At 40.8% G+C, this 24381-nt stretch overlaps 1 protein-coding gene across 3 annotated transcripts in view; it reads left to right on the forward strand.

Annotated features, from left to right (window-relative positions):
- LOC135700312 (uncharacterized) overlaps positions 1 to 24381 on the forward strand; it is a 202707-nt gene that overhangs the window by 162604 nt on the left and 15722 nt on the right. For all 3 annotated transcript variants that reach the window (XM_065220786.1, XM_065220787.1, XM_065220788.1), the window contains exon 3: positions 9096 to 9214. In XM_065220786.1, coding sequence (XP_065076858.1) covers positions 9096 to 9214 — 119 coding nt within the window. The remainder of the gene's footprint in view (positions 1 to 9095; positions 9215 to 24381) is intronic.

Genomic DNA, 24381 nt, shown 5'->3' on the forward strand with positions numbered 1-24381 from the left:
CCTGAATTAACGTAAACTTAGATTGATGTTATTATAAACAATTGATGGAGTGAAAAATAACATAAATCGGCGCAAATATTCAAAAGGACGAAATTGGATTTGTAAGCAATGGTTTGGATGTTTACTCTACCAGCTGGCATCGCTAATTTGTACGAATGAGATTTTATTTGAGAGAAATATTGATGACCTCATTGTGTACGAAAATGTAATGAAACATAACCACTAAATTAATCTCAAATATCTACAGAACCCCACCTTGAAATAAAATACACATTACAAAGAATTAAACAAATTTTTTCGCACTCCACTTGACAGTGCTCAAATTCATGGGTAAACTGTAAACGTAGCTCAGCTCCTAACACGCAAAGTGTGCTATCTATTTTTCTTCTACTTCATCTGTGAATGACTAACGCCAAGCAAACCACAACATCATGTCAGTTGTCAAAATTATTAGGTTACGGCAGCCGTTGCCGTCGCCATGACATGGCAAAAGAAGCGCCACCTGTAGGTGCTAACCCATACCAATGCCCTCCAGCGGCTTGACTACTGCGGCGGAGAGTGGAATCGCAGTAAATCTGTCTGCCAATTTGCGAAGTATGTGTAACAGCCACAAACAGAATTACTTGGTACTAAATTTGTTTACAGTGCACGGCGAATGAGAACGACCCAAATTTGAGTTTGGTTCACTCATAATCGCCAAAAGTGCAGGAACTCAGAAATTGACGAAAATTTTATTCAGTCTCGGAGTAGTACCAATAGACTGAGTGAATCCAACCTTTAATTTTCTCAAATTCGGGAATTTTTCCCTGGAAAATTCTGGAAAAACCTGGGAAAACATGAAACAAATTTTACTCATCGCTGAGTTCCTGCACTTTTGGCGATTTTGAGTGAACATAACTCAAATTTGGGTCGTTCTCATTCGCCGTGTGTGTGCTTTGCACTACTTTCTCTTGACTGAAGAAGTTTTCCGAAGCAATTTATCAACCGAATGTCCCGGCGTAGCACCATCTCATCATGTCTCACCAAAGCAAGCCATGTTGTTGTTTACCTTGACAGTAACCTTGCATCGTTCAATGTCACTGTTATCTTGCCGTTGCTTCCAGGGTTGCTTCGACTCACTTCGCAATAAAAAAAAAATGTTTATCGAGATTTTGGAATTATTGAATGCTGACATGATATGTTGAAGTTGTACGTTACAAGAAGAGGTTCAATCGTATGTGTATGAACATAAAAACCTGCCATGTTTGCTTTTAGAAACTCACAATTAGCGAATTTATGATTCATAAGCGTTCACTCAGAGTGAGCGCTCACGAATCATAAAACCGCTGATTATGACACTCTGAAAACGAACTTTTCAGGTTTTATGTGTAAAATACATACCTTTCAACTTCTTCTTGTAACTTACAAGTACATAATATCATACAGCATCTAATGATTCGATAACTCCGAAACTTGTTATTTATGCAACAAGTTGCACACACTTAGAAAAAAATCATGTAAATTTAGGTGCTCTGAGACTGACATATACGAGCGTCAATTTTGACTTGAAATTGAGTCATAACAGACGCGCAATTCAACTCAATCAAACGTACTTTTCGTCGAGTAACGAACTTTTCAGCCTCGGAGCACTTAATTTTACATGAAATAATAGTTTACGTCTGATCCTTTATGTCAAAGATGGATTCCGTAGCACATTTCGGCATTGATATTTTGGGTAGGAAAAGTAGGCCATAATGTTATTCAAAAGAGCTTCGAAAAGTAGCACTGAGTTCCAAATAGATTTTTTTTATAACGAAGTGAGTTGAAGCAACCTTAGTTGGTTCTCTCACTCTCTCTCTGTATCTGTTTCCCGCACGGTTATTCGGCCTTGGAGTTTGCTGATAGCGAAGAGAATAGGTGTTTCACAGATTGCAGTTGATGCATGCAAGTGGCAGTGTTGATTGATTTGAATGTGGTTGTGGTTCTCAGGCGGTTTCACTAATCGTGCGTCTTTGGCGAAAGAAGTGACACAAGGAGAAGAGAGCATAGGTTTGGAGCTATGAACCGACCGCAAATTGATGAAGCAATTTCAGCATGTAAAACATCAGTTTTAGTGTAGGATGCCATTCCATAGCAGTTATTCATGATTTCCTGGAGCAAGAATAGTTATGTTTTTGCAAATTTCCATTAAAATCTATAAATATTTGCAATGTCATACAAAAATGGTCAATAAATATGAATTATTTGGAAAAGTAAATCATCAAAAGAAAATAGAAATAACGCTCAGAAAAGTTCCATTTTAATTTATTCACTTGATTATTTCTTCTAATAATTCATATTTATTGACCGTTCCTGTATGACATTGCAAACATAAAAAGATTTTAATGGATATTTACCAAATCATAACTGTTCTTGCTCCAGAAAATCATGAACAACTTTTAAACCATCAAAAATATGCATATATTTTGTTGTCAACAAAGATGTTAATCATAAAATTCCCTTTTGATGAGCTGAATTAAATCGCTTATTAGTATTATTTTGATACCCTCTTTAGTTGATTGAAAGTCATTATGCACAATTCTGTGGATTGAAAAAAAATAAGCATTAAGCAGGCTGTGACTAATTTTTCTCATATAGTATGGAGCCCAAGGAATGTGTAAAAAATGTAAAAGGGATCGGTAGAGTGAGTTTTGATGCAGTAGATATATTTTTTCAGTAATAACTGTTAAAAAATGACTTTTTCAAAAATCTGGTCGTTTCCCAGAGTATCTGCTATACGAAAGTTTCTTTTTAAACACCCAAATAATGTATTGGTTTGGGCCACCCTAAGAAGTGATCATAAAACTATGGCTCTCTGAGAGCGAAATTTACAGATTTCATGTGTCAAACACATACTTTCTTGTAAGATTATCACCTTAGAGAAGACGATAAACTCAAAGGAAAAACGCATTCTATCGTTAATTAAGACGCACAAAGAACCCGTGAGACCTAATTTTAAGGCATCTTGCACTGTGCCAAAACATCATCCTGGGATCGAATTGTTATTGCCTCATTTGGAGATGATGATCATTCGGGTTATACAGGGTGACTGAGGATTATTCGAACAAATGAAAGGTCGTATATTTGTATCGTTTGAGGGCCCCTTAAATAAAGTAATTCCACATAGTTAAGCCATATGAATACGCATGCAAGATTTCTGTAATTTTTTTAAGTCAGGTTCTTAATCTTAATCCAGGTTCTCCCACATAGTTAAAACTGGTTTAAGGCTTAAAATCAGGGCCTGAGACTGATCCTTACTATTGTGACTTCTGAGATTAAATTATTAAAAACGCAAAATTCAACTCAAAAAAAAAATTGTTGGAGGGATTTCAAAATATTTGGGAGAAGAGCTCCTAGTGCATTTTAACGAGAGTTCTGATAAGAATTCTATAGTGCTTGGATGAGAATTATTGGTCCAAATTTAAAATAAGTTCTGAGAATTTGTTTAAGAAAGCTCTGATGATAATTCCAACGAAGCCCCGTGAGCTCCAAAAGCCTCCAAACTCAGCGGAAAATTCCATATGAATCCTGGGGCGATTTCTGATGTTAATTTCAAGAGAATTCTAAATAATTCCAAACAAATTCCAAGAAGAATTCCAATGGAAATAAATTTTGCGGGAACAAGCTCAAAGGAAATCTGAGAAGAGTTTTAAGGGTTCTTATTACTGTTGTTATTCCTCCAGCATATGCGCTCTCACCTCTCCTCCAATGATTCTCTGGGGGAGCGGAAGATCCGCACAAAAGGAATTAACCGAAAAGTTAAATGCAGCTCTCCACCTCACAGCTCAGCTCCGGATCCGAATCATCGACCCGAATGATTCACTGGAAGCTGTTTAGGATGACAGCTCTCTAACCCGTCCAGCTTTCGGATCCGTCTTGCTCTCGGACACGTCCAGATTTCTATATGGGGGTACACTTTGTGAAAACCTAAAATGGGACATGTAGCGAAATTATGAAAGAATTTGAACGTTAATAACTCAGCTTTCCCTGGACCAATTGCAATAATTTGATCACTAATCGATCTGAAATATTTCTACGCATCGATAGCAAAGCTTTCAACAATTAATATTCAACAAGAAACTGTTGAAACAGTGGACAATATCAAGCATTGTCCAAAAGCGTCGGAATAACTAACAAATCCACCAATTACGTACATGCATATGCTGCTTGCCCAACACAGTCATCAGAGGATCGTTTCTAGACGAAACATGTCGATGTAGCATTGCTGCTTCCCCAACACTGTCATCAGAGAGTCGTTAGAAGACGAAACAAGTTGAAGTGACATTCGCCTCCGATCTTTGGGCGTGTGCGAATAGGGAGGATGTAATTGCGTAACATTTTGCACACTCATTGCCATATTCAGAACCACACGCCCCCAAATGACCACACAAAATGCCCTCCAGAGTTGTAATCTTGTAACCAAACTTGGAAGCCAGGGTGCACGTGATTTTGATCGATTCTCTTCATCGACTTTCTGTTTCGTTAATAACTCGACGGCAAACACATTCATTGATACGTTTGTTGTTCTGGATGATAGAAGCGCATAGCAGAAATTGTGCGAAATAGGTTAGTGAAGCCATGGTCATTAAAGGAGGAAATCGATGAAGAGAATTGACTTTCACCCCTCTGCTTCTAAGTTCCTTAATTCAGTCGTCGTCATTGCAATGAAAACTAGCATCGCAATGCTTTTGGTTCTTGGGTTACACTTGCTGGTTGCAATTCTGCTGCTCAACATTTTCGAAGGACCACCAAAAACATGAAATTACACTATTTTCTAGGATTGCCTGAAAGTTCAATTATTCGATTAACGATTAATCGCAAAGACTTTTCCAGCTATTCGATTAAATATTCATCGAATTTTCAGTTATTCGAGCGCATCACCCCTGTCCAGCAGCAGACGGGCCGAGATTCTTGTAAGTGCCCAATCATTGAACCGAAGAATATGGGTTTGTCCGGTCCGAAATTGCTTATCCAGCTGCCTACACGTCATCATCATCTTCCAAAGGCTTTAAGCATGTTCAGGGCTAGCAAGATTTTCCAAAAGAGTTAAATTTCTGAACATGTCCCAACTAAAATTCATACCAAAGGTTCTTTTCAAGGTAACCATAGTCATGCTAAAGAGTATAAACAGAGAGAACCCCGCTCGAATTCCTATTCCTACACAAAACACAAGCTCCTGCTGCAGTTAACAAATAATATTTATTATATAAGACCACGTAGTCCTGCGTCACCATTCCGTACAACCCCATAGGGCTGTCCCTTGTAGTTTTTCTCTCTCGATTCTTCACGATTGAGCTCCGGATCCGGATCAAAGCTGATGGTCTGGAGCTGAAGCCGAAAATAGTGAGAGCATTTCTGCGTAGAGTGATGTTGTTGGTTTAGACTACTTGTACGATATTATGTAGTGTTAAGCTTATATAACTCTATTGGTTTAGGTTCACCAAAACCACTTAACCATATTGAAATTGTGTCAACATTTCTATAATTTCAATGTGAGCTGAAGAGCTGTTCAAAAGAATCGGCTCTCCTTAGTGAGCTGGACGTTTCTGATCCGCTCAGACATATGAGCTGTTTGGCACACATCTAGTTTACAAGCCAATTGTACATCATGACAATTGCCGCCGCATTGGGTAACAGAATTCTGATCCAAACTGTGCACCAGCCAATAGGTCTTATAAATCTGAATAAATTCGTAAAAATCAGCTATCTTCTATCTAGTTAGAGCAAGTGAGTAACTGCGCTGTTCAATCCATCTGAACAACAACAAATCTGCTCATATATGACAAAAACCGATACAAAATTTACTTGCCTACAAATCATACTCATAGACTTAAAATACGTAATCCCAGTGAGTAATCACATTTTCTAAGATGTTAAATAAAATCCTACTCAATTTTGAGTTAGTCTCATCGGTCGTGTGTTTTGGATGTTTTATTGCGAGTAAAGAGCGGTGACTTTTGCCAGTGGTGAGTTATTTACCCTTCATGAAAATTCACTATTGTTGCATACAAAATGCTTAAATATTGAAATTTAACGAATGAATTTTGACAGATTTGGACCTGTTTCATACGTCCGGAAGTTGCTGGACAAAAATACCTTCAACAATTGATTTTCTACGGAAGTCAATCAGTCTTTGGTGATTATTTTACGATTAAACGGTTTGAGCAGTTCTTATAGCATATAAATCAACCCCCTGTAATGAGTTCCAGTTCTTGAAACTGCCGAAAACATAAGTAGCGCTGCTGCTCTTTAACATATTTATGCTCCAACCATGCAACATGAAATGCGGCAAGGTGGCAACAAATGTAATGCCCTAAAAACCATTTTCAATTTCCCGCACTGGTCAATTAAAAATTGACTTACTTGTTTCCGAATTGGCGAGCACTTTAACATTATCTAAAAAACTTTCTCTATTTTCCGCAACGCAGCGCGACATGTACCAAGCTTAATCGTAGAGGAAAAGGAGAAGCTGTAAAATTGGAACCAGAGCACCAGAGGAATTTGGCTTCACTCAAGTTGATCGCGTTGCAATCCTGTCATACAAATTACCCATAGTTTATTGACCACCACCACATTCACAGACGAACTAAATAAATCGTACACACACTACAAAAAATCATTTAAATGTCGGTTCCCTGAGACCGACACTTGCAACTGACAAGCGAATTACGTCATGTGCAAAAATAGTTATTTCTAAAAGTGCAGGTACGCTCTTTTATAGCCTCACGATTGACTCGTCTCCCTCTGTTCTATCGATAGTCATAGCAAGTAAGCACGTGATTAGTTGATTACGGCCAAAAAAATTGATCAATTTTCAATAGTTTACAAATGATAAGTCACTATACTCCTTATACCATACGAATCTTACATCAAATCTGAATCAAATGGTGTGAAAACAATTGAAATCCATCCATAAATGGCCAAGTTATAAGCGTTTAAAACCTGACACTATTCCGTCACACATATTTTTTTTTTTGCACCCTGGTATAGTCCACACGGACATAGTCCTGCGTCAAAAAATTGCATCAGCACAAAATTGAATTATTGCTCATGACAAATAGTTATGCGAAATTTCAGAAAGTCGAGTCATTTTTTTTTGCTTTGTTCCAAAACTGCTGGACCCTGGGTAGCTTGGCGTTTCAATATAAAACTGATACCAGCTGTTTGGACGTTCGGTAAAACTTTGACCACGATTTTGACAACTATTTTTTCCCGAACATGACTGCAGCAAGCTACCAGCCTTACAAAAACATCTTATATCTGTTGTGTGTGTGTGTGTGTGTGCGTGTGTGTGTGTGTGTGTGTGTGTGTGTGTGTGTGTGTGTGTGTGTGTGTGTGTGTGTGTGTGTGTGTGTGTGTGTGTGTGTGTGTGTGTGTGTGTGTGTGTGTGTGTGTGTGTGTGTGTGTGTGTGTGTGTGTGTGTGTGTGTGTGTGTGTGTGTGTGTGTGTGTGTGTGTGTGTGTGTGTGTGTGTGTGTGTGTGTGTGTGTGTGTGTGTGTGTGTGTGTGTGTGTGTGTGTGTGTGTGTGTGTGTGTGTGTGTGTGTGTGTGTGTGTGTGTGTGTATGTGTGTGTGTGTGTACAATCTAACCCCCACTGCCCGGCAGTGTTATTATGGAAGAAAACTGCTTTTTATTACCCTTAAATTAAAGCAGGTTTAGTCCGGGAGTTAGAAGGTGTTAGCTCTATTGCAGCTCCAGTGACCCATTTCAGAATGCCTGGTAATTCACGACCACTCCGAGGTCACTTTTACTTACAATAAGCCCCGCATGTTCACTCTACCTTTATCAAATGGATAATGGTATCATAAACACACTTCCAGATTCAAAAATATTATTTCCAAATCTGGCACGTATATAGTTTTGAAATTTGTTCAACTGTATTAAATCGATTTGAATGGACATTTCTTACCAATTTTGTTTCGAATACCTCTTGATTCATCTGCTGGCAGCACTTACTGGCCCTTACCGGCGACCAACCCTCACTCAAATGCTTCAACTTCCCGGATGGCGGCCCACTTGATTCACTCCATCTTGATGACCTTCTGTTTGCCTATCAGCCTCTTCCACTTTTCGTCCTTCAGATACAAATCCGGAATAAGATCTTTTTTTTTTTTACACAATCATTTTTAGAGTTTTTTTAATCGTTCAACTTGATAAAAACCATAAAAACACAGAGACGTTTTTTTTTTTAGCAAAATCAAAACACGTCATTTCAATCGCGCGGCTTACTTCGATCATGTATCAAAAACATCTATATCTGTTGGTCCTGAAAATATGTTCATAGTTTTGAAGATTTGTAGCCAATAAATCGAGATGCCTGAGTTTTATCAAACAGTGCAGTGGTTTTCTTACGAGACGAATCAGTGGAAGACTGGGAAAAAAAATCTATTAGGCGACCATTAAGTCCATGATAAAACCTGAAATATTAATTGGATTGCATTGATTTCATAACTGCCCAACTAAATAGCGCCCCTCATTCGATGTATGACATTAATGACTGTATCGTGATTCTCCGATTGTATGTAATAAGCGGTGTCTCCTCTCATTACTCATGAGGGTTTCCTCCCCGCGCTTCCCGCGTACCAACGAACGATTTGTTGATATCAATTTCCCGGGTCCGGCACTAACCGAAGCCGATAGCCATTGCTGCCACTATCAACGCACGCTCGCTAAGGAAAGGGTTTCCTATTTCCCCGTTGCAACGACGACGACGACGATGTAATTAACCTTCTCCCTCAAGGCTGCAATGGTACACCATCAGACCTCTCGGCGCGTAGTAGTCGCGAGTCGCACAGTGTTGTTTGCATAGCTAATGGAATAATTAGCACCAATTTGTAAAGGACTGCTGCTGCTACTACTGCCGCCACCGCTCACCTATGAGCCAACTATCAATGATGTTCTTTTTTGTTTGCCGCCGCAGATAAAGAAAGGTTGTTGAAAATGAGAGGGCGCGGGTGGCAATGTTAATATTTGCTATCACATTTCTCGCCTTAAATCTTCCGCTCATTTATAGATGTAGTCATTTGTTTTAATTGCATAATTTTTAATTTTTTGTTGTCTCTTCTTTATCATTTCAGCACCCAACAGCTACAAAGGTCTGCTGCTACGGACCGAGGTCCTGTACCGATTGCAGCACTACCAAAGCGCACTGGCCGACGCCGACAACGCTCTCAAAAGCCGTCCAACGTCGTACAAGGTCAGTACCGTCGTTAGTTAGATTGAGATCGGAGAATGAATGGTGACAGTGTACTTTCTAGCGTACTTTACGGTCTCCGACCATGCGTTGTGGGTGCCACCATGCTTCCTGTAAACATGTTTTCAAAGTCGAATAAAATCCCACTCACTCGCACCGTCGTTCGACCAACAATTTTAATTTCATTATCGTGCCCGATGACAACAAACAGATCTGAGCTTCGGTTTTCGTTTCCACCCGGCTAGGAAAGTCGTTTTGAGTAATTGATATCGCAATTGTCCTCGAGTGGGGTATGATTTCATCGTTTCAACGGCGTCACCGAGAGTGAAGGTGGGCACCTTCACCTGGGTTCTTACCATTCAACGCCGGGTGGGTGTGGGCGGGGGCAAGTACCGTTTCTTATATTGGCTTGAGCTGCTGTTGCGTCTGGTTGTGGTGTGGTGGCGTGTCTCGATTGCGAGAACTTCCGCCTTCTGCCGACATCATTAGAGGTGTACTTACATACGATATGGGAGATTGCTGCTCGATGCGGAAAGATTGGAACCGAGAACAAGACGTGTTTATCGTTAGATAAATTGCTTACGTAATGGCGATTGTCACCGGGAGAAAACAGGTACAGAACTATACGATACGGAATAGGTTTGTAGGTGGTATGTAGGGAATAAGTAGACCACGAAATTGAATCAACCTTTTTCACAGGAAATACTCTTTACTTCGACTGCAGATGCTAGTTGTAATTTTCTCAAGGATTTTAGGCTGCGTGGTACAGCTAAGAGACTTCATAGTGCTGTTCAGAAAGGAAATGATTTCTTTTCGGTATCAACGTTATTCAATAAATGACTTAACGGTGTTATAGAAACAAGATTTTAGAAAATAAAAAGTTAGGTAGGTTCCGATTCAACACATTGTAGTTTCATTTTTATACCTATGATCTTGACTTTTTTACCTAGGGGATGAGTACTTAAGGGGGTTAGATTTTGATAAGTTCTTTAGTGGGAATGACACTGATGAAGACTGCACATTGTAGTCGAAATACGTATCTGTCATGGATACAAAAATTAATTAAGTGGAATTAAATGGAAGATAAACCCTTTTGCTGTTTTATTTAGCATTCCGCTAACAACCCAATTTCATTACTTCATTATGATGGCTACCAAGCCTTTGGGGATTTTCCTTATTAGAGATTTGTATAGATTTTTCTCCTTTAGCTTACTTAAATCTTTGGTTTTTATTAGTTAGGTAAGTTCCGATTCAACACATTGTAGTTTCATTTTTATACCTATGATCTTGACTTTTTTACCTAGGGGATGAGTACTTAAGGGGGTTAGATTTTGATAAGTTCTTTAGTGGGAATGACACTGATGAAGACTGCACATTGTAGTCGAAATACGTATCTGTCATGGATACAAAAATTAATTAAGTGGAATTAAATGGAAGATAAACCCTTTTGCTGTTTTATTTAGCATTCCGCTAACAACCCAATTTCATTACTTCAAGATTTTAGATTTTTAGAATAGTTACAAATGATTGATCATTCGGCATTTGTAGCCTGTTTTCATACAGTGTACGCAATCTGATTTGAACCGGTTTGTAAAACTAAGGTCTGTCGTGGAAATCTTTATGGCACATAAAAGCAGCTGCCATTTTCTACATTCTGGAACTGAATCAGTGCTGTCATGAAAATATTTAAGCTGATTGCTCACTGATTTTTCATATTTTTTCCCATGCTTACCTCAAATCAAGCAATGTACACACAATTTAGTTCCCTGTAATAAAAACTAGGATTCGAGTAAAATTTGTCTACAGTCGGCTCACTAGAAATACATTTATTTATTTATTTATTTAATTTGTTTTTCTTCATCCGACTTAACGTGTCTAAATGAAGCCTGATGGGGAAAAGCCTAGAAAAGGCGTAAAAACCCCATATATTTTCGAAATACATGAATCACAATAGTACATACAATACAATTACAACGAACATTAATCAAGTCTATAGCATAAAAAAAGTTATCCTCGTATGGCATAGAGTTGTCCGTGAATCATGTAGAAGTCCTCGTCCTTCTAAGGAGTCTGCGTTGTATACTGTGATGAAAGCTTTCCGCTGCACAGTTAAAGTCGAAAAACTCGTAAAACTCGTTGAAACGCCCAGACATGGACCGTATTGGGTCATGCAAGCTGTAGTTCGCAGCACGAGGTCCAAGATGCAGGAAACTCCTGGACCGAAGAACTCGTTCGGGTGCGTAGATTTTGAATTCAGCCAAGATTCCTGGAGAGTCGATATCACCAATAAGTACTTTCGCTGCGAACACGGCCTGACTAATCGTCCGCCTATGTTCTAGTGTTTCAAGACCCAGGAGTTGACAACGATCTTCGTACGGCGGAAGGTTCACAGGCTCATTCCAAGGAAGGTGACGAAAGGCATACCGAACAAATTTCCTTTGAACAGATTCAATCCTCGCTATCCAAACTGCTTGATACGGGCACCATACTACCGAGCTGAATTCCAAGATCGATCGCACTAGAGAGCAGTATAGAGCTTTCGAACAGGCAGGATCGCGAAACTCGTCAGCGATCTTAAAAATGAACCCGAGTTGCCTGTTAGCTTTCGCAACGATGCCCGAGTAATGAAGCTTGAACGTTAAGGCGCAGTCCGGCGTGATTCCTAGGTCACGAACATTGTCCACACGTTGCAGAAGTTGGTGATTTATCGTATAGTTGAATGCCACTGGTTTCAGCTTGCGATGAAATGAGATAATATTACATTTTTGTACATTCAACGTGAGATAGTTTCTTGAGCACCACTCTTCCAAAGTATCGATTAGGTGCTGAATCCGCAAGCAATCGGCGAAGCTACGAACAATCACATCATCCGCGTAGAACGATCGGCAACCAGTTGGAAAGATCAGTCCGGACTCATTCACAAAAATCGAGAATAGCAATGGTCCCAAGTTGCTACCTTGAGGAACACCGGAGCTGTTTGTAAAATGGTCCGATTGCTCTGATCCGATTCTAACACAAAGTTCCCGATTGGTCAGATAGGACTTGAACCAACGAGTTAAACCCGAGGATACACCGAGTTTTTCAAGTTTAGCTAGCAGTATGGAGTGGTCAACCCGGTCGAATGCAGCCTCAAGATCTGTATGTACAACGTCCACATGCGCTCCAGCTTCCATACTCCGAAGACATAAAGAAATGAACGGAGCTAGATTTGTTAAAACTGATCTCTTGGGATAAAAACCGTGTTGGTCAGGAGAAATGTAATTTCTGCAGCTAGAGAATAATGCGTCGTTGTTGATGATTTCTAAAACTTTAGAGCAGGCACTGAGTGATGTGATCCCTCGGTAGTTTTCGACGTTTCTCTTGTCTCCTTTATTGTAGATCGGGAACATGAATGACGATTTCCAACGCGTAGGGATCTCCCCCTGCTGTAATGAAATATTGAACAGGTTCGAAAGCGGTGTTGTAAGCTCTGAACAGCATCGCTTCAGGATGCTTGAGGGGATCCCGTCAGGGCCAGCAGTATTAGAAAATTGCAGCTTCTTGATAGCGGATTCGACGAGGTCTACTGTAACCGAGGTAATCGAAAAATTGAAAGCATCACTGGGAGTGTCCCTCACCGCTTCAGCAACTTGGGACAACGAAGCCGTAGTGTCATTGAAAATGCCTTTGAAATGTTCTGCCAGAAGATTACATTTCTCAAGGGAATTTCTGGCGATTCTATCACCCAGGTGAACTTCGACTGGTAGCCCCTCCTCGTTTCGTTTGGTATTCACGAATGACCAGAAGTGCTTTGGATTAAGCCGTAAATTAGCCTGCACACGCCTTGTGTAGCTCTTGTAAAGAATGCGGTTATATGTGCGATATTCGTTGCTCGCTGTTGAAAATAATCGTTTGGAGAATGGGTTACGAGTACGACAGTATTTACGGAGGGCCTTCGATCTCAGACGCTTCAAATTCCGTAGTCGAGCATTGGACCATGCGGGTTCGGGAGAGGGTCTCCTCAATGGGACAGAATCAGTTATTGCCCGGCCAACGACCTCAGCGAAGTAGTTGACGACTTCATCAATAGATGAACACGTGTCAAAGAACTGCCAATCTGCCTGGGCAAGCGAGTGACTCAGCGCGACGAAATCTGCTCTACGAAAGTCGAGCTCATGTACATCGTTATCGTAGCGAACAGGAACAGATAGGTTGATGGAAACTTCCAACGCAGGATGATTGGTGTCGATGCCAATCAAAGGCTCTGCGGCTTCTAGGATAGAACATTCCAGTCCTGCAACTTCGTTCGCCAGAACGAGATCAAGCAGCCGAGAGTTGCTATTCAGTATCGAGTTGATTTACGTTAAGCCATGCAGGTTGAAGCCATCAAGGAGAGCACAGCAGGATGCGGGCATGTTCGAGCGAAGTACATCAATGCTAGGAAGATCGTTTGCAGGAACGTTTCATGAGAGCCCAGACTGATTGTAGTCACCAAATACCAGAGCTAGATCGTTTTGTTCTAGTCGAGAGAACACGGTACCAATCGAATTGATGTGGTTTGCAATGCTGCTCGAATCAGATTTCCAGTCTGGAGGTAGATCACAGCTGCTCTAGAGAAGTGCAAACTGGAGCAGGATCGATGCACGCGATTTGGTACCATTCTGGTGGTTGCGGTCGTTTCGAAATACCGTGAATAGACTGCCAAATAATTGAGATGAATTAATGCGGTCATCGAGCCGGGTTTCCGTAAGAACTATGACATCGTAGTCAGAGTAAACGGCAGTCAGGAAAAAGTCATCAATCTTTGTTCGCAGGCCACAAACGTTCTGGTAATACACCAACAGGCAGTCGAACGAAGTCGGTTGGAGGTCTGCAGAATGATCGATCAGCCGAAACGAGCATGGTGGTACTCTGGAACACAGAGACGGATCAGGAGAAGATCTGTTTTCAACAAACGCATACTTGCCTGATGTGGAAGGTTGGAAGACCCCTTCACCATTCTCAACCACAGGGTCAGAACGACTACGATGACAGGAATCAGCAAGCGTGACTGACACCCAATTCCGAATATGAAAGCCTGCTTTTTGATGCACTTCCGCTACTAACAATGCCAAGTCAACCGCCTCTTCTTCTGTGTCGACACTGTAAAGATAATCGTCGACGTAATGTTTATTCTTAATTGCCGCAGCCGCCAGTGGAACTTTAGAAACATTTATGAAACTTTTTAAGAAGTTCCAAGCTCATGGAAGCTAGATCTAGAGATCCTCAGTGAAGCTCAAAGATCGTAAGGTGAAAGAATTTATTTTCAAAAATTCATTCTTCAATTTTCAAAAATTCAAAAACAGTTATTTCAGTCTAAACCAAAATAGCGTTCATGAAAATATGTTCATTACATTCTACTTGCCTAACGGAACACAGTGAACACATTTTTATTTGCAGAATTTTGGTTCTAAACGAAAACATTGCTTTAAAATTTCCATATGTTAATGACGTTCCCTCGACTTAAGGGCAGACCCAATAGTTTCAGGATTGTCCAAACATTCGGTTTGAAGTTTAAAGATCGGTTAAGGTTAAGATTTCAATGAATTCAGGACAGCTCCAGGAACTTCACGAATATTTCAAGAAACTTTAAGAAGTTTCGGAAATTTCAGGGAAACTCCTGGGAAGTTAGAAAGTTTCAGAAATGTTTTAGGAATGTTTTGGAAGTCGAGAGATTTTCTGGGAAATTTTGAGATTTTTACGACAGTTACTGTTATTTCAGGACAATTTCATGAACTTCAGGAGAATTAGGCTAGTTAGCCGCCGGACAATCCCGTTCATCTGGGTGACGAACTAGAGAATAAGACAATAAGATAGCCGGAGTGATTTGAGATTTGGGCGTAATTGCTTTAGTAAGCAAACACGTAAATTCCCGATTTCTCGTCAATAAAAGCTCATTCCCCTACCTCTTAATGTTGTTAGTTTTCAAGCGAGAAATCGACGATTGACGTGTTTTTTACAAATGCAACTACGCCCAAATCTCACATCACTCCGGATAGGTAATAAGACAAGTATAAGACAATATAACAACAAAACGAATTAATTAAATTAATAAAGCCCAAACAGGCGCAAAGTTCTGGAAGCTATTGGAGAGATCAACCCAGCTACAGTGAAGAACCTAACGATGAACACTCAGAGCGGTTTTGAGCGATTGCTGGGGATATCGTGGTGGCCCGCCAAACGGATGATGCTCAGTTTCTTAATGAGAATTTACGATCCATTAGGGTTGGTGGGTTCGCTGGTGATCCAGGGAAAAATATTAATACAGGACGTGTGGAAAACAAACGTGGAATGGGATCAACAGATCCCTAAAGAACTTGTTGGGCGTTGGAAGGCGTGGCTGCAAGTGCGGAAGGAGTTGGACAACGTGAAAATCCAGCGTTGTTACTTTCCTAGGTACGATCCTAACTGCTATTATTCATTTGAGCTTCATCTTTGTGGATGGTAGCGCATGCAAAAGCATATTCTGCAGTCGCTTATTTTCGCGTACGTGACCGAGGACAGATACGATGCTCTCTGGTTGCGTCCAAAACAAAGGTTGCCCCACTGCAGCTTTTGTCGACCCCCCGTATTGAGCTGTAGACGGTGGTAATTGGCACACGGTTGCGTAAAACAATAGAAGATGGTCATTCCGTCAAAATCAAGCGAACGTATTTCTGGAGCGATTCAAGTACACACACTTAGAAAAATATTTAATTTTAATTTAGGTGTTCTGAGAGTGACGTCTACGAGCGAAAATTTTGACAAAAATTTGAGTCATAACAGACGCAAAATACAGCTCAATCAAACTTACTTTTTGTCGAGCAATGAACTTTTCGGTCTCGGAGCACTTAATATTACATGACATGTTTGTTTACGTCTCATCTTTTATGTCAAATATGGATTCCGTCACGTGTAAAATTCGTTATTTCTAGGTGTGCAGTTGTCTCCTGGATTAGATCGGACACCCGACGTTACCGACAATATGTAGCTTTTCGCGTCAACGAGATCCTGAGTTTGTCAAAAGTCGACGAGTGGCAATGGTTAGAAAAGAAAATTAATGTAGCAGACGAGGCAACAAAATGGGGGAAAGGCCCGAACTGCAAACCAGATAGCAGGTGGATGCGTGGACCAGCGTCCTTGTATGAAGAGAAGGATGACTGGCCGAGAGATAGGTTCGAGTTACTGGATGAAACTGCGGTAGAACTACGTCCAGCATACGTGTGCAGCCATATGTTGATAGTTCCAGCGGTAGATGTAGATCGTTTCTCGAAGTTAGAGTGACTACTACGTAGCGTTGCGTACGTTCATCATTTTTACGACGTCATGCTGCAACGGACAAGAAATGGACTTCATGAGCACTCAGGAGTATATTCGAAACTATCGTTAATGAAGTCAGGCAGAAATTCTATATCCCGAAATTGCGTACGTTCTGCAGGTCGTCGCTGCCAATGGTGTCGTGTCTATAAAGTCAGACCTGTAGCTCCAAAAATGGGACAATTTTCAAGGGTTCGGGTCACGCCATTCTTACGACCATTTACATTTGTAGGGATCGCTTACTTTGGGCCCTACTACGTAAAAGTAGGACGCAACTCGGTCAAACGCTGGGTTGTTTTGTTTACGTGTCTTACTATCCGCGCAATACATATGGAGGTAGCCCACGGTTTGACAACTGATTCGTGTAAGCAGGCCATTCGGCGATTTGTCACCCGACGAGGAGCTCCGCAAGAAATATATACTGATAATGGCACGAATTTTGTAGGTGCTAGCAGGGAGCTTCAAACCGAGTTGCAATCGATCAATACTACGATGAGCAGTACGTTTACGAACGCGAATACACGGTGGAGGTTCAACCCCCAGCAGCGCCACATATGTGGTGCTGTTGGGAGCGAATGGTTCGATCCGTGAAAACTGCATTAGGATCGTTACCAACGGTAAAATTAATTGATACATTGTGTAAGGAGACGAAATCTTTGAGATTATGTTGAATCCGCTCCTAGAAGGTAGAAGCTGTTCAGCTCGCCTCTCGTCCTCCAGACGTTGGATTTCACGGTCAATGTGGGACACAGATGAGGTGCTTTGAAGACCACCGAAATCATTTCAACACAATTCTCTGGAATTCTCTGGAGTTTTCTTGACTTCACTGTAGTTCTCTGGACAGTTCTACGAACTTCTGAAAAGTTCCTGCAGTTTCCCTGAAACTAATGGAATCGCATTGAAGTTCTCACAGATTCCTTGAAGTGCCAGCAATGTTACAAAAGTTCTCAGAAGAATCCTTTATCGTTTCGTAGTCCGTAACATTCATATAAAGGGTGTCCACGATGAAATTGCCACACTATGAAATTGCTCTAACTTTTTAACCGTTGGGTAGAATTTAATGAAAATTTGGGTGGATTTAGTTCATAGTGCATTATTTACATCCTGCAAGTTTTAAAGTCTTGTGATCAAAACTCGCGGAAATGGAGTCGAAAGAACAGCTCGTGCGTGATAAAATCTTGCGCATTCATCACGAGAACAAGGATCTCTCGCATCGTTCCATCGCTAAAACGTTGGGAATCGCGAATTCCACGGTGTCGCGAGTGATTAAGCGGTTCGAGGAACGGTTGACCACCGATCGGAAGCCCAGAAGTGAAGGAAAAAGTATTCCGTACAACACCAAAAATCACAACCGCGTAGTTGGGGCCTTCAACCGAAATCCGAACGCCTCCGTTAGGGATGTGGCTAAGAAGCTGCACCTAAGCCGAAGTTTTGTCCAGAAGGCCAAAACTAAGGCTGGGCTTCGAACGTTCAAGGTACAAAAGGCCCCTAATCGCGACGAGAAGCAGAACAAGTCCGCCAAAACCCGTGCCAGGAAGTTGTACCTCAACATGCTGACGAAAGTTGAATGCTGCATCATGGACGACGAAACATATGTGAAGGCCGACTTCAAACAGATCCCCGGCAACCTGTTTTCCACGGCCAAGGATAAGTTCAACGTTCCGGAGCATGTCCGCACTCAGAACATGTCCAAATTTGCGAAGAAATTCCTGGTTTGGCAAGCCATCTGCACGTGCGGGAAGCGGAGTGCACCTTTCGTGACCCAGGACACGATGAACGGACAGGTGTACATAAAAGAGTGCCTCCAGAAGCGGCTGCTTCCTCTCCTGAAGGCCCACAACGTCCCAACAATCTTCTGGCCGGATTTGGCATCATGCCACTACTCCACGGACGTGCTGAAGTGGTATGCGGACAATAAGGTCAATTTCGTGCCGAAAATGTTCAACCCTCCCAACACTCCGGAGCTCCGCCCCATCGAGAAGTACTGGGCGATTATGAAGCAGCACCTTCTTAAACGACCTAAGGTAGTGAAGACAGTCGAAGAACTGAAGAAAGTATGGGTTTACATGCAAAAAACGGTTGATTCACAGGTTGTGCAGAATCTTATGGCCGGGGTTAAGGCCAAGGTGTGGGCATTTGCGTATGGACTGTAAATAAAATACGAGTAAAATGGTAAAATGAAGTTTAATAGTTATTTCTCAATCCCTGAAAATTTGATGGCAATCGGATGAAAACTCGAATTTTGCGAATCAATTTTGTGTGTGGCAATTTCATCGTGGACACCCTTTAGTTGTAAAATCTTTATAAAGGCTGACTAAAAGTGAATTGGTACGCCCCTCGGACGCCGCTAGCACGCCTCTAGTTTTGGGAATCGAAAATCTTTGACAGTGGTTTGTTTACACTTCTATAGACATAACTGGTGCAAGTCTGATCAAAGTAGTCGATCGCGTTCAGGAATAACGTCAAATGGAACTCGAAAGAAGAAAAAATATTGTGCAGAAACACCTGGAAAATCCAGAGTGGTCCGGTTCCAAGCAGGCTAAAGTGCTGAAGACGCCGAAAACAACAGTTTGTCGAGTGCTCAAAACCTACAAGGAAACCCTGAGTGTGGAAAGAAATCAGCGGACCTACGAAAAAACTGGAACCAGGGATCGTCAGCTGCGCAACAGGGTGTTGAGGTGCGTTAAAGTCAACCCCGGTCCTTCGATCCGAGATGTGGCCAGAAGGTACAACGCCAATTTTCAAACGGTGCGGAACATCCTTGCCAGGGAAGGATACAAGTCGTACAAAGCCAGCAAACATCCGAACCGGCACATGAACCAGAATTCCGTGGCCAAAAAGCGTGCAAGGCCGGGAAGCTTCAAACGGAACCATTCGTCACATCCTTGACGAATGCCTGAAAAAGCGTACATTGCCGTTCATCCGCAAGCATAGGGGCCAAGTCATCTTTTGGCCTGATTTGGCCAGCTGTCACTACTTCAAGGTGATTCTGGAGTGGTATGCTGCCAACAAGATCGGTTTTGTCCCCAAGCTAATTAATCCACTGACCAATCGAAAATACTGGGCAATTTCAAAGTAGCGACTTTGACGAAGCGGCGGGGCAGTCATGGACATCCAGCAAATGCGGGAAAAATGGAAGAAATGTGCAGATTCCGTGTCCGTTTCCAATGTGCGGGCGCTGATGGGCTCCATCAAGAGGAATGTTCTAGATTTCGTTCGAACTGGAGAAATGTAACCATCTAATGCTGTAGCTTTGAAGCTTGAATAAAAGTCCGTAAATTAATCATTAATGGACTTTTGCGCCTTTTTGAGTCACGAATTACAGGTCTCTTTGTGCGTACCAATTTACTTTTAGTCAGCCTTTACTTGCTCAAAGTGCTAGATTTAACAGTAGTTCTCAGCAAGGTTTATGTCATTAATTCGCTATAATTTCCATTGTTCAGTAAAGTGTATGTGTTTGAAACATAAAACCTGTTATTTTCGCTTCCAGAGAGCCATAGTCAACGATTTTGTAATTCATGAACGCTCATGAATGATAAAATCACTAATTGTGATTCTCTGGAAGCGAAATTGACACGTTTAAATAAAACAAACAAATTAAAGTTTAAATTAAACAAAATAACTTCATTACTTCTAATACTTTTGTAATTAAAACAAAATTATAGCAAATGAATAACAGCACCAAATCACAGACAAAAAAAAACACGAATAAAAATAGACAATTATTTTACCAGCGCTACGTCCAATTCCCGTGTTTACGAAAACATGTGCATCCAACTCACATTGAACGTCGTCCTCCTCTCTGTCTCTGCTTCTAATCCGGAATCTATATTTATTTGTTTGAATATGTTTTCGCTTACTCGCACGTAATGTTTCCTTTGCATCCTGCTTCGCCTCCACCAAATTCAATCCTCAACAGATGGCACCCTGGCTGAGGAATTCCTTCACACACAGCATACCAGCATGGCAAGGATTGCGACCACCACAACAATGCACTAGATGGCATAACCTGTAATCATCCACCACCGGGGGCAGTCAGTGGTCATCGTCCACTGTAATTCAATATTCCAGTCAGTCACGCGTTTTCATCGTTATTCGCCATCCTATGGATGGGAGAAAAGTTTTCCAAAAGACAAGTGTCACGTTTTTGGCATTCCTATCACCATCGCCGTCTTTGACCTACCTACATGTGGAATTTGGATAGTGTAGAATAGGGGGACAAATGCAACCCCGAGCAAAACGCCCGGCGTGGTTTTTCATAGCTATTCCACTCTTAATTCTGGGTTTTCTTACGCCGAAATGTCAGTTTAAGTGCTTTAAGGTAGTTTGTCAAATTTATGAATTAAAAACGGGAATGCTCTGCCCCCGGGGTGCATTTTGGACTGTTTTCCCGGACTGACGAGCAGCTGAAGCTAACTTGAATGCGATTGACGATTGGTTTTGTCTCTTTGGAAGTTGGTAGCATTGGCGTCACTGATTGGTGAGGACAAAGTTATCTTCGATTCAATATGTTAATACTTAATCTTGTTTTACCTACTTCGAATCGACTCGAAATTTGATGGTGATTTTTTTCCGTTCGGTGACAGTCAGCAAATCGCTCGACATCATCGGTAGCACACAACAAGTGACAAATGAATGTAATACGCCCGGTGCGGTCCAACTCCATTAGTCTTGTTGTGGTATTTCTTCGCACTCCTCCTTCGGACTAGGCCTGGCGGCTGGTGGAGACGCACGGTGCTTGTGTCGATTTTCACGTGTGCCAGGAAATTCGAAACGGGCGAGATTAATGATCCTGAAGCAAATGTGGGACTAGGACTGGGATCGCTCGTTCGGGAACAATTTTTGCGAGATAACCGCGGAGTAGATTTGCCAGTCGAGTGAATATATAAATTGAAGAGAAACGCAACAATCGTTCCAACGACGACTATGGAATGAGTAAAGTTCTAATGGATTGATAAATTGTTGCAGATTTGGGTTTGTATGTTTCTGTGGCTCAATGAAAGGGAAAAAGTTTCCAGAGAAGAAGATAAATGCTACAGCATGATTTACCGTTCCAAGAGCATTGATCTATTGGTTGATTGGAATGGCAGGAGAAATCTGCTCCACAGGAAATCAATCTGAACATGAGGTGTCTGTATACTGATAATTTATAGCCTGTTAATTGGTGCGGAGCAGTTCAAGGCTATATGGCGAAAAATTATTCAAATTTTAGATTTTATCCTGCTGAATTCCATGAAACGCAGAATTCTATTAAACCATGAAGTTGGATCTGGTTCTTATGATCCTGACACAATAGAGTGATTATGTTTTTGGCAATCATGTTCACTTTTGTGAGAAGATTTAATGGATGTAATTTTGGTTCTTAATTGTCTCAAATGATGGCGCTAGTGAGCAAATAAATACTGTTTTACATAATATATTGTAATCATGACTATGTCAGTAAAGTTGTTGAGTTGAGTGAGTCTTTCAAGATAGCGGATGGTTTGGTTCAATAATGTGGAACTAGATGGCACTAGTGAGCAACATACTGCTCTGCCTCGTTTCAAATGATCCTTACCATAGGGAAATTCCCCGTGTTCGGCAAAGTTACTCATTCGAGAGAGGCCTTTTAAATGGCGGGTCATTTAGTTAAAATTATGCTCACTAGGAGGCACTAGGGAGGAAAATATTGTTTAGTTATATTTTACAGCTCCTGAACACATGGAAAATTCCCATCTTATCAATTGCAATGAGGCCTTTCTAATGGCGGATATTGTCTTTTAAAACAAACTCATAAGTAGGCACTAGTGAGCAAAATATTTTTTTAAATGATTACTTACTACTCATCCTGACCATATATAGAACAACCTGTGAAAAGGGCCTATGTGTAGAATCTAAACAATAAGTTTAAACGGTTATTTCTCACCGTTAGCATCTGGTAGATGAAGATTGTTGTATCATATGGTTTGGGGTCTCCCTTGGCTTAGTCGGTAATGGCGCAGCTACAAATCAAGACTATGCTGGAGGTGGCTGGGTTCAATTCCCGGTCCGGTCTAGACTTCCCTGGGCATAGAGTATAATTGTACTTGCCACACAATAATACTAAAGCAAACATGAAAGCTCTCAATTAATTACTGTGGAAGTACATCTAGAACACTAAGTTGAGAGCATGCAATAAGCTAATATGCGATATGCAATAAGCTTGAAATGCGAAGAAGAAGAAAAAGAAGACGACGACGACGACGACGACGACGATGTAGTTAGTTTGCGTGATTCGTGAGCAATCAACATTCAAAGTAATTGTTTACGTTTGGCCTGTAGGCCCTTTTCACATGTTGCTCGAGATATGGAAAGCTTTCGTCTTTGGCAAAGTTGTTGAGGTGAGTTAATAATTTCAGATTTCGAATAGTTTGATTCAATAATGTGTCACTAGGTGGCACTGCTTCATTTCAAATGATCCTTACCATATACATATCGGACTAGATTATACGCAAACTCAATTATCGGAGGATTCGATTATCCACGATTTGATTATCTGCAGTTTTAGGCTCGAATGACCGTGGCTAAAGAAAGGGAGGGTGTAGATCAAAGTTAATGGTTTACTATGTAAACGAGTCACTTGTTATATACAGGGTGTTTGGTTCCGGGTTTTACATATTTTTAGGGTAGATAGAGCTCCTTAAGTTATGAAGAAATCCCTATGAAACATAGGGTTGGAAATGACTGCTAAGTGAGTTATTCAACATTTTATGTTTTTTTGTATTGCCAATTTTGGTTAGCTATATGTTTTTGATCTTTATTTGGTTTTCTGATTTCAACATACCAAATGAAAGATTAAAGTCTTAGCTATCAATGCTCTTTGAAAAAGAACTCGATTAAAGTTAATTATCATACATTAAAACTGAAAAGTATGTTGAAAGTACCAAAAAACGGGTGAAATTTCATACATTTTAGTGTTTTTAAGTTGAAAATTTTCATTTCTGTTTATTTAGTTGTTCTAGTAAACATATTCCATGCAGTTCCCTAGATTTGTGCCTTTGGTAGTAACCTTGTAGGTTTTATGGTTTCTTCGTAATTATTGATTTAAAACAGCCATAAAAACTTGTGACGTTTTCATAAAATGCGCTATAGTCACCCTATTCGATCGTACGTTCGGCTGTTGCAGTGGACTACGCAAATGAAAATTTGGTAGAATGTTATTGTAAATGTTTAGCTACATTCTTAACTTTTGATGACCGCACATCTCCTGCGCCCAAAGAAAACATAATTGCGGAGATGTTTCGCGGTATCGAATATTGCTCAGTCTCAGCAGAAAACACAACGAGAGACACCGAATCGGCAAATTCTGAGAGTGGAAAGGAAGGGAAGTAGGTAGTGGTAATAAGTCGATGTCCTTTTTATTTCATAGCACTCGTAGCTCAGCTGCGGTGCTGTTTCGATGGAGGAGATGGAGCTCCGCTGCATCTGTATACACACTTAGATTTTTTACAGGAGTTAGTATTTTTACTGGATTTTTGGATTACTGATTCGGTTAAAATTCAAATGACTGTTATTCGTAAAGATGGGATAAAATTGATTTTTTTTTATTTTTCATCATTACACGGGGTTAACAGAAGTTAGTCTGTAAATTTTCGTAACACATTTTCTCAACTTTGAATTTTTCACAGATTTTTTTAAATTTTACCGAAGAGTTCCGCAATTCAAAAACTCGGTAAAAATTACTGACTCGATAAGTGTGTACTGATGTATGGTTGGTGAAGAGGCTAGCATGTGGAGGGTATTTTCGGGCTAGTGAATGCCACCCATCCCCACTTATAATTCAGTAATACACTATTTATTCATTTCTGTTTGATATGTTTAAAGTTTGCAAACAGAAA

This window comes from Ochlerotatus camptorhynchus, unplaced genomic scaffold (genome assembly GCF_037179485.1).
Source record: "Ochlerotatus camptorhynchus isolate MF236.1 unplaced genomic scaffold, CSIRO-AGI_Acam_v1.1 ptg000132l, whole genome shotgun sequence".
Classification (NCBI taxonomy): domain Eukaryota; kingdom Metazoa; phylum Arthropoda; class Insecta; order Diptera; family Culicidae; genus Ochlerotatus; species Ochlerotatus camptorhynchus.